Source organism: Scyliorhinus torazame, chromosome 4, assembly GCF_047496885.1.
Source record: "Scyliorhinus torazame isolate Kashiwa2021f chromosome 4, sScyTor2.1, whole genome shotgun sequence".
Lineage (NCBI taxonomy): Eukaryota > Metazoa > Chordata > Chondrichthyes > Carcharhiniformes > Scyliorhinidae > Scyliorhinus > Scyliorhinus torazame.
This window is the reverse complement of record NC_092710.1, coordinates 62,705,103-62,721,765: the sequence shown is the minus strand read 5'-3', so window position 1 is coordinate 62,721,765 and position 16,663 is coordinate 62,705,103. Positions and strand designations below refer to the sequence as shown.

General features: G+C 44.3%; 1 protein-coding gene across 1 annotated transcript in view; it reads right to left on the bottom strand.

Moving 5' to 3' along the window:
- LOC140410260 (NACHT, LRR and PYD domains-containing protein 3-like) overlaps positions 1 to 16,663 on the bottom strand; it is a 79,703-nt gene that overhangs the window by 11,279 nt on the left and 51,761 nt on the right. The window contains exons 6-7 of the mRNA XM_072498227.1: positions 10,654 to 12,409; positions 8,465 to 8,551 (exon numbers count right to left, since the gene is read on the bottom strand). Of these exons, the coding sequence (XP_072354328.1) occupies positions 8,465 to 8,551; positions 10,654 to 12,409 (1,843 nt within the window). The remainder of the gene's footprint in view (positions 1 to 8,464; positions 8,552 to 10,653; positions 12,410 to 16,663) is intronic.

Genomic DNA, 16,663 nt, shown 5'->3' with positions numbered 1-16,663 from the left:
GGCAGCAGCATTGTGCATAAATAGACCGCGGATCATGCTCTTTCTATTTCCATGCCTGATCTACCTTTATTTATATGTCCAGGACACTCACTGGAACGATCACCCGTGCGTCCCAGGGGAGTGGCGGCGGGGGAGTAGGAAAAATTGACACTGAAGCAATAAGAAGATTGGGGAGAGGAACAAAATGGGCCGATGGTAGCAGGGAACTCCCCCCAGGAGGATAGCCACTGGGAGACGTACAGGACCCACGGACGAAACAACTACAGACTCCAAATGAACAAAACAATCCGATATGATGAGAGAATGGGACACCTTTATGGAAAAGGCTGGGCTGGTGGGTGGCGGGCGGAGGTGGGCTCATGGAGATTCACACACTCGATGAGAGGCAGTTCTCCTTATTCTCCCAAACCTAAAAGTGTACCCCCGCGTCAACATCTTTGGAGTTGGGAAGTCGGTGCTTCCAGGAATAGTAAGCGCAGAACATTCTGCTATAGTAATCTCTGACCACGCTCCACACTACATGGATGTGAGATTGGAAGCGGGCCGTGCCGAGCGTCCCATACGGGGGCTGGGAATGGCTCTCCTCATCGACAAGGCATTAAGGGGGAAAATGTCGTAAGCAATCGAGGGATACGTAACCTGCAACCAAAACGGGGAGGTCTCACCTTCCAAATTCTGGGAGGCGCTGAGGGCAGTGATAAGGGAGGAAATAATCGTACAGAGGGAAGAGAAGGACAGAACGGAAGGGGTGGCTAGGTAGCAACTAATTGACTCCCTGTTACAGATGGATTGGCGATACTCCAGATAATCCACAGCCCCGACCATTGAACTACTGACATTGAGGAAAAAGTTGCAAGTGGAGTGTGACGTGCACTCCACCGGGCAAGCAGTGAACCAGCTCCGCCAGGCACGGGGAACCTTCAACGAAAATGGAGACAAGGCCAGCCGCCTCCTGGCATACCAGTTGAAAAAGCAAGCAGCCATAAGTGAAACATCACAGGTAAAAGATAAGAACAGTGGAGAAGTCACAGATCTAGACAAGATGAATGAGGCATTTGCGACATACGATGCGGGGTTGTACATCTCTGAACCTCCCGAGGGGGGCTGGAAGTTGAAACAGTTCCTCGATGGGCTGGAAATAGCAGTCATGAGGAACGATAGGGAACATGAGCTGGATACACCACCAGCACAGGGCGGGGTCATGGAGAGCATCAACCCGTACTGGCCTCCCCGAACAGGCGCCGGAATGTGGCGACTAGGGGCTTTTCACAGTAACTTCATTTGAAGCCCACTTGTGACAATAAGCGATTTTCATTTTTCATTTCAACACTATGCCGCCGGGAAAACCGGAGGGAATCTCAAAAAACATTGCGAGAGCACTGGTCCCTTACCTGTGGGAGATGTTCACTGGCTCGCTATCGAGGGGGCTCTGACGACTATGCTGGCACAGGCCTCGATATTGCTGATCCCTTAAAAGGACAAAGACCCGTTGGAGTACTAGTCATACAGACCCATCGCGCACCTAAACACTGACGCTGGTGAAGGCCCTGGCGAACAACTGGAGAGTTTCATGCTAGAGGTAATTATGGAGGATCAGATTGGCTTTACCAAGGGAGGCACCTAGTAGCGAACATCAGACGCCTGTTGATCATGCTGATTACAGCACCCGGGAAACGATACCAGAAGTCATCAACTCCATTGTCGCATAGAACACAATCGACAGGGTTGAATGGAGATACCTCATGGAGCTTCTAGTACGGTTTGGATTCGGGCTAGGATTCACCAATTGGTGAATCTGTTGTACAGTGCTCCCATGGTAACCATAAGGACGAACGTCACAGGTTCTGGGTTCTTCAGCAACACCGAGGCACTAGGCAGGGGATCCTGCTGCTATTTGCTCTGGGAATCGAGACATTGGCTATCGGCCTCAGCTCAGAGAAGTGATGGAGATGCATCCAGAGAGGAAATAGCGAGCACAGAGTGTCACTCCATGCAGATCACCTGCACATCTACATCTCAAACCCCCGAGGAAGCATGAAGGTATAATGGAAATTTTGGGTAAAATGCCGTTCAAGCTTGCCCGAAGCAGGTTCCGATACCTGGGATCCAAATAGCCCACAAATGGAGATGGGTCCACAAATGGAACCTGTCGACCCTAACGGTGGCGGTAAAGAGGGACCTCGAGGTTGGACGCACTCCTGCTCTCCCTAGCACGAAGAGTACAGATGATCAAAATGAAAGTTCTGCCTAGATTCCTTTTCCGATGCAGATCCCCCCCCCATCCCCCCCCGCCCCCCCCCCCCCCCACGCCCCATAGCAACCTTCATCCACAAGGCCCTCTTCGCTAACGTAGACAAATGAGTCAAGGCGTTATGGGGGATAACAAAACATAGCATCCGAGAGAGTATCCTACAAAGAAGGAGAGGCGTTTGGTGGCTAGCCATCCTGAACTTCCATCTCTACCACTGGGTGGCCACCGCAAAGGGTGTACGAGGCTGGTTCAAATACCCAAGGGCAGAATTGTAAAAATGGAAGAATGTTTCTGCCTGGTATCATCCGGCCGAGCAATGGCCAGACCGCACTCCCATTCAATCCAGCCAAATACTTGAAAAAACCCGGTGGCAGTGGCCACGCTCAGAATGTGGAATCAACTAAGACAACACTGGATTTGTAGCACTGTCCGCCATGGCCCCTGTCTGTGAGAATCATTAATTCACCCCGATGACACTTGACGCCTCTTTCAAAAGCTGCAGACAGGATGAAGGGACACTGATTGTAGTGGACCTATATGTAGACGGTAGAATAGCGATCCTGGGGGAACAGACGGACACGCTTCCAGCTCCCAAAAGGGAATGAGTTGCGATACATGCAACTGAGGAAATTCCTTTGCAAGGAGACAGAAATGGTGCCCCAACGGCCAGGACACTCCCGACAAGACAGACTCTTAACCACAGCCGTGCAAAGGGAGGGTAACTGTGCTGACATGAATAAACGATTGCTGTAGGAGATCATCTGCATGTTCTCCCCATGTGTATGTTGATTTCGTCCGGGTGCTCCGGTTTCCTCCCACTACTTCCGAAACATGTGCTGTTAGATGAATTGGACATTCTGAAGTCTCCCTCTGTGTACCCGAACAGGCGGCAGAGTGTGGCGACTAGGAGATTTTCACAGCAAATGCATTGCAGTTAATGTAAGCCTACTTGTGACAATAATAACATATTATTATTATAAGTCACGAATGGACGAGACAAGAGAAAATGGGAGGAAGAACCAGGCATAGAGACATGGGGAGGACACTGGATCGAGGCACCACAGGGCAACTTCACCTGCACATGCGCAGGGATGAGCCTAATGCTGCTAAATGTGCTGCACAGGGTGCACTTGACAAGAACACACAAGGGCAGGTTCTTCGTGGAGGTAGAAGATACATGTGAATGGTACCAGGGGATCCTAGACAACCAAGCCATGTTCAGTGCATGTCCCAGATTTATCAGGTGCTAGAAAGCCTTCTTCGAGGCCATGTCCAGGGTTGTGGGGTGAGAGTGGAGCTGTGCCAAAAGTGGAGGTCTCCAGGGTATCAGAACAGCCTGAACGCTTCACAGGGAGAGGCACATACTGCCTCGCCTTTGTACCCCTAGTCGGCATCATAGAATCCTGTTCAGCTGGAGATCAGCAGCGACACCTAAGGCCTTGGACTGGCTGCCTGACCTCGCCAAACTCCTCAAATTGCAAAACATAAAATTCGCCTTCAGTCCTGTTTGAAGGCCTGTTCGCAACTAGCGAACGGAAGCGGGAGGGAGTGACCGACATAGACAAAGTAGGAGAGAGAGCAGGAGGGGCTTGGGGGGGGGGGGGGGTGGGGCGGGGGGGGGGGGGGTCGTGGGGAGGGATGATGGCGTGGGGGATCTAAGTAGGGGGAGGAAAAGACACCATCCAAAACACAGGGGAAATCGGTCAGAGAGGCCAAGAGGGCCAGGATGGGAGGATAGCCTGGGAAGGATGCCCAAAACAGCAAAAGGAAGGTCGCTCCTGGAGGACCGCAAGCATGCCACTGAATGCTCCAATATCAGGGAGCCACACACAAATAATAGAACTGACAGGTCGGGTACCCGATCACCGGGGGCCGAAGGCAAACATGCCACCCCCTGGGCTGTCTGTGTCTCCAGCAGCTTATCAATAGAAGCCTTCATCAGCTCCAGCAGGTCCGCTTTCAGCTCCCTGAAGCAGCGCTGGATAACCTCCTGCTGCTGCTGCGCACACTGCATCCATGCTGCCTGGTCCCCACCCGCCGCCATCTTGCTCTTCTTCCCTTGCACTTTCTTTCGCTTCACCACCACATATTTAGTTGCCCCGCTCCTGATCCAAGCCATACACTGTTGGGGGAATGTTGCAGTCTTCTTCCCACACCGGGAAATGTCGAAAAAATGCCGTTTGGGGCCCTGAAAAAAGCCCAAAAGTCCGTTCCAAGCGGGAGCTGCCGAACGTGCGACTTAGCTCTGCATAGCCGCAACCGGAAGTCTACTATTCAATACTAATCAATAGTGTTGATTAAGACTTTCACTGATATTCTATGGTACTAATTGCCATAGAACGCCATTTCTTAAGCTTCTGGGCCTCAAAATCTGTGATTTACTCCCTCATGCTCTCTGCATTTCTCTTCTCCTTTACGACACCACTTAAAACCTACTTCGTTGACTTATTTTTTAGTCATCTGTCCTAATAGCCCATAAATTACATCGTGCCATCTTCTGTTGGATACAATACTGGAAAGTGCCTTGAAGCATTTTGCAGTGTTTAGGCACCTTTTCAATGCAATTTGCTATATTTTATAACATAATGCTTCTGAACTGTTTTGTCTAAGGAGCCTTGCTGCCACTGTCTGTGGGCGATGGAGGTATTGAATGTTATTGATGTACCAATCAAGTGAAGTGTTTGTCCCGGATATTTTTGTGTTATTGGAGCTGCGCTCATCGAGAACTGGGGAATATTCCATCACACTGCTGATTTGTGCCTTGTAAATGGTGGCCAGTCTTTTTATGAGCGATGAGGTGAGTTTTTCACAGTATGATTCCTGGTCTTTAACTCATTTTGGTAGCCATGGTATTAAGTTGGCTTGTCCTGTTTGCTTCCTGATCAAAGTAAGGCCCAGGATATTGTTGGTGGGGGTTCAGTGGTGCAATGTCATTGAATTTCTTTGGTTGGATATGGCCATTGTCTTACACTCTTGCACTTGTCTTGCACGAATGTTAGTTGCCACTTGTAAACTTAAACCTGTATATCGTCCAAGCTTTGCACATAGACCGAGGAGTCACGAAATGTGCTGAACATTGTGCAGTCATCAGTGAACATCCCCACTCTGACCATATGATGGAAGGCAGATCATTGACGAAGCAGCTGACGATGGCCGGGTCCAGGGCACTACTCTGACGAACCCCTGCAGTGATGGCGTGCAGCGGATATGACTGAAATCTACCAGCCATAACCATCTTACATTGTACTCGATATAACTCCACCAGAGGATTGACATATATTTGTTTTTCCTGGATTGCCACAATGGACGAAATGCTGCCTTGCTATCAATGACAGTTACACTCAACTGACCGGGTGTCCATCGTTGTTGCCCATGTTTGCACAAAGGTTTCTGTGAGGTCCCCAACTGAGTAGTCCTGGAGGAACCAAAACTGTGCGGCAGTGAGCAGGTTATTCAGCAAGGTCGTTACAGCACTGTTGAAGACTCATTCCATCACTTTACTGACGACCAAGTGTAGATTACCTTTTAGTGTGCAGGACAATTGTCCACACAGCTGGGAAACCGGGGTTATTCTAGCTCTACTGCGACATTCTTCCTTGGGGACGGGAAAGTTCTAGAGCAAATGATTGCAGGACTGTTGCTGGAATGTATGCACACGTTCCTAAAGTAGTTGAATAACAGAGACCTTCATGGCCATTTGGCATACAAGATGGAATTCAAATTCTACCTATTGGCGTGCGGGTGTTGGAAGCACCACATACATTACCCTGTGCCCCCAATTACCAGTCCAGCGATAAGAGCACTACACCACTACCTGCCCTTGTGCAGAGATGTGGTGAGAATTTACGAAGCTCTTGTCAAAACGCCTGGGATTCGGAGACAGAAACGACATGGGTTTAAATCTGTGACGTTTAATAATAACACTGCTACTAATTGGAATGAGAATGTGCAGTATTTATTAATGATAATATTACTGATTCCAATAATTTCAGAGCGTCAGACACCCATTTATTGTTCCGTAATTTTCTCTGCAGTCAGGGACTTCAGTTCTGGTCAACCGCACATGCGGGGCGACCCGGAAGTGCGTGCGTCCGGGCATGCGCGTTGAAGCGCACGGCGATTAAACTCCCAGACGTTGTTCATCCCCCACTGGAAGCCTTGCGCTGCGCTGGAGCGACTGAATGAAAAACCCAGGGACAGCGGTAACTTGGACCACTTGCCCCGATGTTTGCTGAATTTTTGCATATTTTTCTTTTTTCGGTCTAGCAGAGGCAGGAGACTTCGGGAGTCATGTTTGTTTTGGTAGGTTAATGTTTTATATGATCAGTGCTTTTATAAATATGTTTAAAATGAAAATAAAGAGAAAGGAAGATAGATATGAATTAAACTTTGGGTTTTCATGAGGCTGGTAATTCCATTAAAAGGGCATTTTACTGTGAGTTTTGAGTCACAGTAAGTGAAATAAAATATATTTTTTATCTTTGGTTTGTCATGAGGATGTTAATTTCATAAAAGGAATTCCAATGCGTGGAATGCAGTGACCACTCGCTTACGAGTATAATTGTCCAACTAAGATACTCTGTGTTACTCGTCACAGGTTCTGTGCGAACATGGCTGATGTTCCCGATCCGAGAGTCGCATCTTCAATCACTCACTTGGCAGGAGATTCCAAAAGGTGGCCCATGGATGCTAGGACGTGTGTATTCCTTCACCAGGGTCCTGTTCCGGGCCTCCTCTTCCCTTCCGGTGTTCACAAATAATTGCGACCCTTCATCGAGATACTTCCAAGTCGGACTCTTCTGAGCAAAGGTCTTCTGAGAAAAGGCATTAACGTTTATGTTCATTTTCGTCAGGTAAGCCTTTAAGATGGCTTTGAGGAGCTTCCATCGCCCTCCTTTTGTTCGGGATCCATCATTGAGCTAGATATAAAAGATTTGCTTGGGCAGTCCGGACTCTGATAGCCTAAGCATATGGGTGGCCCAGCAGAGTTGGTTTTGGGTGGTCATAGCTTCCATACTGGTGTTATTGACTTCTTCAAGGGCACTAATGTCAGCAGCCCTCTCCTCCCAGCTGCTTCAGAGCTAAAGTACATTTGGATTTTGCAATGTGTTTTAACCTGTGTTGTTTACAAGTCTCCCAAATGTAATGATCATCCTTAGAAGCCTCGGTGAGTACTTCAAATGCTTTAACAAACTTTAATGCCTGAGTTGACATATGCAAGCCTCCTGTAAGTTTAAGTGAGCTATCTTTCTGACAGGTGTTGCAGCGAATCAATTACCCACCCCTAAGTATTGCCAAAGTACTTCCGAAGTGATATCAGAGGAGATATGTGCCAGAACACTGCACTTCAGCAACTGCTGCTTTTGGACTTTCAGCTTGTGACATCAACAATTGATATGTCAAAACACTCCCCTTCCCCCTCCTTCTTCAAAAATAGACAGAAGGGTTGTCTTTGTGCAGTGAAATATGCAGTGAAATGTCGACCGTTGTGTTTCTCAATGAGAAAATATATTTTGTTGCAAGAAATATGTAAAAATTGAGATAGTTCAACGTCACTCTTCAGGTGATAAAGTTAAATGTTAAGTTAAATGTCATCAGGTTTCAAAGTTACGTGTTTACAAAATTATTTTTGTTCATAAATGTTTTACATTAAACTTTACAATCTTCTAAAATGTCTTACTGAAGCATGAAAGCACAACATTTAGCTATGAGATCGTTATAAATGAATACGATAATTGAAGAAAACAAGGCAGAATCATAATAACACGGTGGCACAATAGTTAGCACTGCTTGCGTGTAACACCAGGGACCGTGCTAAAATCGGACCTCGGGTGACTGTGTGGTGTTTGCACATTGTCCACATGTCTGCATGGGTTTTCTGAAAAGAAGGAAAGAACCATAGAATTCTTACAGTGCAGAAGGAGGCCATTCGCCCCTTAGAGTCTGCACTAACCCTCCAAAAAGGTATCCTACCCAGGCCCAATCCCCGACTCTATTCCCTGAAACTAACCTGTACATCTTTGGAGACTAAGGGACAATTTAGCATGGCCAATCCACTTAACTTTCACTTATTTTGACTGTGGGAGGAAACCGGAGCACTCGGAGGAAACTCGCACGAAGAGGAAATTTCATCGGATGATCTAAGCGCAGGTTAGTGGCTAGCCGGAAGTTAATGGACAAAAGAGGCGCAATCGCAAAGAGCCTGGTGCTTACCCAATATCCTGTATTTTGCAGTCAGGATTCCTCAGAGCCACACATAATAGTTTCACCCCTGGATCTCCCAGATTATTTTTCTTCAATCTAAACATTCAGAGTACGAAACATATTAAAATAGTCTGAAATTCCGCCACCTAAATCAGAAACAGCAAACAGGATTACTTTCGGGTCAGAAACAAAATATTAGAGAGGAACTAATTTAAGCAAATATTTCCACGTCGGGGAGACCTGATTTTACATGGCATTGTGTTTCTCATGTACCAGAGGACTGTGAGATGGAGGAGCAGAAGTTGACCATTTGGCCGAATGAGTCTGCTCCACCATTTAATGAGATCATGGCTCATCTAGAATGATAATACTAACCTTGACTTTCCTGACTCAACCCCATAACCCTTGATTTCTTTACTGATTACAAATCTGTCCTTCTCCACCTTGAAATACCTATAATAATAATCACTTATTGTCACGAGTAGGATTCCATGAAGTTGCTGCAAAACGCGCCTAGTCGCCACATTCTGGCGCCTGTTCGGGGGGGGCGGTACGGGAATTGAACCCCCCACTCCTGGCCTTGTTCTGCATTACAAGCCCACTGTGCTAAACCAGAATGTATAATGCTCTTTGGTAAAGAATTTCACAGATTCGCTACCACCTGAGAGAAGTAGTCCCCTCTCATTGTTTTTTGTAAATCGGCGACCCTTCTCTGAGATTAAGCCCTCCTTCCTAGTCTCTCCAAGAAGAGGAAATATCCTCTCAGTATCAACCCTATCAAGCCCCTAAGAAACCTATATGTCTCAAAAAGTCCACCTGTCATTCTAACCTCCAATAAGTTCAAGCCCATCCTACCAAACATGTCCCCATAAGGCAATACCTTCATACCCGGGATCAACCTAGTAAACCTTCTATGGGCAGCCTGCAATCAGTATATCTTTCCTTAGATAAGGAGACCAATACTGTTCACAGTTTCCCTGGTGTTGTCCAACGAGTTTTAAAAAAAAACATTTTTTTAAATCAAGACTTCTCTTTTTTGTACTCCATTCCTTTCGAAATGAAGGCCGACTTCCAATTTCCTTCCCCTGTTTCTTGCTGAGCTTGCATGGTAGCATTATGTGGATGATGCATTGGATCCCTAAATCCTTCAGAGCTACAGTTTTTTGCAGTATTTCTCCATTTCAATAATATTCAGTTCTTTGATCCTTTCGATAAGGTTTTCCATCTGCCAGATCTTTTGCCCATACACTATTCTACCTCCCCTCGTAAACCATTTGTGTTATTATCCCAAATTGCCTTGTTATATATTTTTGATTCTTCCACACACTTGGAAATGATACCACTTCACTACCCTCATCCAAGTCGTTTTAAATAATTGTTGCCCCAGCACTGATCTCTGTGGCAATTTACTAGTCAGAGGTTGCCATCCTGTAAATGCCTCTCTTGTCTCAAACACTCTGTCTTCTATCAGGTAATCAGGCCTCTATCCCTGCTAACGTACTAGCCGCGAAACCATTGGTTCTTATTGTGTGGTACCTTAACGACTACCTTTTTCAAAATCCGACTGCATGACATCTACTCATCCTCTTTATCTCTGCTGCAGGTTGTCAAACAATTTTAATCAAATTTTCAGGAATGATTTTCTCTTCATGCAGCCACGCTGTCTTTCTTTGATTGTATTATATGTGCCTAAGTGGTCTGCTGTTACATTCTTTATAATCGACTCTAACGTTTTCTGAATGATATAATTTAATACAAATGGCCTACAGTTCCTTCTTTTCTTTTGGTCTGCCTCCCTTTTTGAATAACATTGGCAGTTATTATGGAATTTTGGGCTTTTCCAGAATCTTGGAAGATTACTACTTGCCATTCCATTACCTCTGTACCTACTTCCTATAATAATTTTCGATGCAATTCATCAGGTCTAGGGGACGTATTGGTCTTTAGCCCCATTAGTTTCCTCCATAAGGCCGAATGCATAACACAAAATCTACTGCCAAAGATTATGCCACTAAATATGCCAACAACTATTTTGTCGCAAAGGCATCATTCTTTTATTTCACTTTGTGATTTTTCATTTTTCTCATCATTTTCTTCCTGACTCTAGTTGAGCTGGAAATAGTTTTTCCCCAGTTATCATGCAATAAATGACCTTCAAGCAATGAAAATTCCAGAAATGTGACCAAATAAGAAGGTACCTCAGTTCTCGGCATTTGTGCAGAATGGACACCAGTCTCTGGAGTCCTTCAAACTGGATGTAGCAGTACTCCAGGTCAAGGTGCCTTATTTTATCACAGAGCCCAATGACATGCGATAGGACCGTGCAGTTAATTGGGGTTAGTCGCAATCCACAAAGTGTAAGTGTTCTTTCAGATCCCATTGTGGCCTGAGTCAATGCTTCATTCTGAGACTCAATGACATATTGGAATGTGTTAAGGAGGTTTCTTTTTTCAGTTTCATTCACTCTGTTCCCAATACTTCCAATAAACCTTTCCTTCACCCAGTCAAACACTTGATAGGTTGTTTGATGAAGGAATTGGCCCAGTAATTCCTCCAATGGTTGAGCCGCCTCTGGGGATGAGAGTCCAAAAACAAAGTGGAGAAATAGCTCAAACTGCCCATCATTCTTGCTGTGGGCTTCAGTGAGGAGTTTCCGGATGTCTGCGGGATCTGGAGTCAGGAATTGGGCGAGAGCAGCTATAAATTGTTGAATGGTGAGATGAGGGAATGTGTAAACCCCACTCTGGAGAGAAACGTCTCTCTCCAAAATTTCCATCAGGTACCCAGACAGGAACTGGGAAGGTTGCAGATTGTACTCGATCAAATCTCCATTTCCAAACACACTCTTTTTCTCGGAGATTCCTGTGAAGGCTATCTCACCAAGCTTCAGTAACACATCACGGGGGTTTTCAATCTCCCGGCCATGGTTTTTCAGAATGTTGTAAATATAGTAGGAATATAGTTGGGTGATAGTTTTGGGAACTTCCTGTTGTTTCCTGTCTCTTTGTGTAAAGAAGGGACCTAGTGACAGACCGAGCATCAAACAATAAGAAGGGTTGTAGCACATGGTGTACAGGATCTCGTTCTCCTCCAAGTGATTGCAAACAGCTGATGCCACTGCTTGATCTTCAAAAAACCTGTTGAAATATTCCTTCCGTTCATCACCAACAAATCCCAGGATTTCAGCCCAGACACTGATCTCAGCCTTTTCCAATAAATGTAACGCAGTGGGGCGGCTGGTCACCAACACTGAACATCCTGGGAGCAGCTTGTGCTGTATTAAACTGTACACAATGTCAGACACTTCACACCAGCATTCGGGATCTGTGCACATGGACTGAGGTTCTGTAATTCTCCGATTGTCGGAAAAATCAATCCTGTCCTTGAATTCATCCAAACCATCGAATATAAACAGCAATCCCTCTGGGTTCTTCCAGAGTTCTTTCACAACATTCCCAAAGTAAGGATAGAAAATTAGTATCAGATTCCTCAGGTTTATTCTACAGTCAATAGTGTTCAAATCACGGAATTTAAAACTGAAAACAAATTGGAAGTGTGGGTATATTTTCCCAGTGGCCCAGTCATAAACAATCTTTTGTACCATTGTTGTTTTTCCAATTCCCGGGATTCCACTCACTGCTGCTGAACTCCCAGAGATTTTTCGGAAGCGTTTCGCCATTCTTTCACAAAAACTGTCCTGGAACAACTGATCTGTTTGGATTGTTTCCAGTTCTTTCCGGAGAAGGTGTGTCTCTCTCCACTGTTCATTATCTCGGCCACTTGCCAGGAGCTCATGTTCCCCAAGTGTCCGGTCCCGAACAATTGAATGTATCGTTAGCTCAGCATATCGATCAACCAGCTGGAAAATCTTAACCTTGTCCTTTATTTGGATAGTGTTCACTCTCAGTGTTTCAGTTTGTACCCAAAGTGTCTGCTTGTGTTTCTGTTGAACAACTTGAATTGGAAGAGATATAAATGGCTCAAAATATTAGTTGTATTGACGTTAGCACAAGATTTCAATAATAATGAATAATCAATAGAATGGTGCAAGATTCAATTAATAGTTTCAATAGAAGTGTATCTAAAATTCAAAACACGTTATTGGCATCCTGCCATTTAACATTGGCCAAGTTCCATATTCTCACTTGAACTATATGTAATGAACATGAAGATTTTTCTGAGATGTTACTTTCCTCATGATTGTTGATATTATTTGGCCTGGCGAATCTAAATATTTTCTCATATGATCCTGGTTAAAAAGCAATACATGGTTTGTAAATACTGTTTTTAAGCAGTCATTTATGTTATTGTTACGCACACTGGGATATAGGACCTTCGATATCATCTACGAGGAAACATGCCCTGAAAAGTTAGGAATTCAACAGTTATTATAACAAATCTTGGGTTGTTTTTCTGGGAGTATTGGGAAGTGCGAGATGGCCAAACGCCGAGTGGGTAGAACTTCAGTGAAACAATTTCTCTGGGGTATTGTTTATGCTGGGTGAGGGGTGGGTTGCGAATTCACTCATCTTTCAAATAACATTCTATTTAACCCTTAACCGACTTCCTACCCCATATCTTCTCCAACACCAACAATGCTTCATGCCACCTTTCCAAGGTCGTCTACCCTGTAATAGTTCATCTGCTGCTGATATTAATAAATGGGTTTTCCATCCATGATTTTGTATTTCAGTTCTCCCTCTCCCATCTCCTATCTTTCACCAAGTAACACTCACTTTAGTTACCTAAACGCACCCGCCCTACCCACGTTTCCAAGACCCTGTGCAGAATTTCAAGCCATCGCTGCAATGCCGTATTCACTGACTACCGGCTCCACTGGGACACCTGCCTCACAGCTCTTCCCAATACACATGCAGTACCAGTCACCTCGCCTGCTGATTGCGGAATCTGGGCTGCCTACTCTATTTTTCTTTCCAAAGATGTTGACGGACCTCCTCAGTGTTTCTGCATATTGTGTATTTGATTGTGATTTCCAGCAGACACATTTGTGTACTCTGGTATGAGTCAATATTAATTTATTTAAAGTTGAGGGTAGGGGAAAGGCAAGGGTTTTTCATTAATCTTGTTTGGGAGAAAATCTGTATAATTTGAAAATGAAATCGCAACAACAGTTCAAGAGGCAAGCTCACAATTTCGACAACAAGATGATAACATAATTCATTGGAGTAAGACGAAAGAAAATCAAACTTTTTATTCCCCCAACTTTATTGGGGGGTCGGTGGATGGTGAATGGGCTGTAGTGGTGCCTTGACAACTTTCTCTTATACTGAGAGACGTAAGTTGGTTCATCTCTATACTATTCTTCCGATCATGCACTGCTTGTCAGCAGTCTTACACACGTTAGTTAACATCACATAATCAGGAGTAAGCTACTTATCGCTTGATTTGCTTCTGCCATTCAATGACATATGGCCTGATCTACAACTTAATTTCCTGTAGCCGCCTGCTTTGCCCCAAGTTCCTGCGTACATACAGGCATGCCAATAAGAAACATTAGGCGACTCCCTCTCTCGTCTGCTGCATCATTGGTTGACATCTGATGGGTTGATCTGATTGGAGCCTCAAATCCACTTTCCTGTCTACTCACTATACCTTTTACTCCCTTGTAAATCAAGAGCCTATCTAGCATAGCCTTAACAAAGTTCAATGACCCACCCTCCATTTCTCTCTGGGGCAGATATTTCCACAGGTTAATGACCACTTAAGACAGAAGAAAAGTCAAACGGATGCAGGACCAAACTCTCCACATTTTGTGTCATAAGTTAGCTCATTCATCCCTGCAATCATTGGAGTGCATGTTCTCCAAATGGCTCCTGAGGCATGTCTGTAATTTCTCCTGCAAAATGAGAAACCAGACGTCGACACGGATCTGGTCTCACTAACGTCATGCTCAACGTCCTCGATCTTTATATTCTGTTCCCCTTAATTTTTTAAAAATCACCTTCACTTTATCTTGCCAACACCTTGCCAACAACATCATTTTGTGATGCCTTTAAAATCACACGAAGACTATCTGCCACATAGTTCTGCATTTTCTCGCAATTTTATTACGTTGTTTTTCTATTCTTCCTGCAAAAGCGGCAAGTTTTTATACTGACAAATGACACTTCAACTATTTATTAGCATTACTTTTCAGACTCCTATTGCCATATTCACATCTTACTCTCCTCCGTATAGTTGTATCATCTGTAAATTCGGCACCTTCATTGAAATATATTGTGAGCAGTTGATATTTCACAGCTGTTCCTTTTGGCACTTCGCTACCTGCCGATCACCACCCAAAAATGACGCATTATTCTACTCCCTGCTTGAATCGAGCTTCCCAATGTTCTATCCAAGCTAATGTTTCCCTTCCAAATAATTATCAGGCAGTAGAGGCAGTTTTAAACGATCTGCGTTTGTATTATTGGATATTTGGTATAGATTTAAGTGAGTTTCATTCACTTTCTGTGTCGGGAATGGCAAGTATCCAGTTATATTCACAATAAAAAAGGTTTGCTTGTGCAGGGGTTTTATTTCAGTTCAAACTTCGTCTACATTGGAACTTGAGACTTCCTGACACGAAACGCAAATAGAGCTTAGAAAAGGACTGAGCTGTTGCATAGGAACCTACGGCCATTTTACGTTAGAAAAACCTTCGGACTTTTATTTTAATAGGACCCAAGGCAGATGGACCTGCGTAGTGAGAGACAAGAGCACCTCTCACTGCCCTGTCATACCTAAAAACAGCAAAGCAGAGCAATAGAGAATTGGGGGGGGGGGGGAGGACAAGTCCCGAATTCTAAGTAACAGATTGCTCTGGAGAAGGAAAAGTGAAAAGAGAAGTCCCAGGAAGATTGAAATCAAAGGGACAAAAATAACTGGAAACCTGAACGAGATATTGCTCATTGCAATTTAATGCAGAGCCAGGGCTCTGAGTTGAAGAGGCAGCTGCATTAACCAGAATTAAAGTGAAGAAACAGACGTCAGAGTTAAATCGAATGTCGGTGCCCTCTTACTGCAGCATTTGAAGCAGGGGCATTTATGTGCACGGTTGAGTGCCTGAGAGGTTGTGTGAAAGCTTGAACGCACGGGACAAATCAAGGCAGAGGGATGCGGAAAGAGGATTAGAAATCCTGGAAGTGGATTCTTGCTGAAAGCAATGGAGAAAAACGTTGCTTGGAATATTTAAGGTGTGCGTCTTCGAGAGTGGAGTTTGGAAACATTCATGTGATAATCACCTGGAGGATGCGATTTGAGAGGTGCAGTTTACCCTACCACAGATGGCCAATTGCTTTTGAGGCACACCATTTCCTGAGAACGGTATAGTATTAAGATATATGTTGTGGCCTCTGTTATTCTTGAAATATGCTTACGTTTGTGAACGTGCAGGTGAACTGAAAGAATATTCATTTATAGTCAAATGTTTAACAATTTATTTCTTTTCAGAAATACTTTTGGCCGCCCTGTGACTCTGTACAACCAAGTTTTATGTCAATATATATATAAAAGTTATGGCCTTTTTAGCCAGGGTCAGTTCTGTGACTTTCCCATCCAGTCGTAAAATCAACTCGGATTGCAACACAATGAACGTTTATTATGGTTACCGATGGATCACTTATCAAATTCCTTGACAATTCAAGTGCACCACTGCTACAAATTTTCTCTATCCATATTGTTTCTTACTTCCTCAAATTACACTACTAAATTAGCCAGACACGATTTTTCCTTTACAAAACCTTGTTGATTGTAACAAGATTTTATCAGTGTCCTGCTATACCTTCTTTAGTAATAAAATCAAACGTGTCCAGGTCAGAAGAGTGAATTCGCCTACACTTTCCTGCTTTCATTCCACTTGCTTTCTTGGCGACAGCAGTTGCACTCTCTATTTTCCAATCTGATGGAAACATGCGTTTTCGTCATTTGTGGAAAATGATAAAGAATACATCTACCATCTGATCAGTCACATATTTTAATACCCGAATATGAATGCCGTAATGTCCTATGAAGTTGTCAACTTCTATGTATTGCATATACACTTCCTCTGACGATTGCACATGTTTTAAATTTTGTTCACAAAATTAAAGTCACATTTAACATTCCTCTTTTATCTACCAACAGTTGGCAATTGCTGCAGTGACTCAGTATCTGTCAACGTTTTGCTTATTGATGCATTCCCCAATTTATCTTCTGGTAGATTTTACTCTA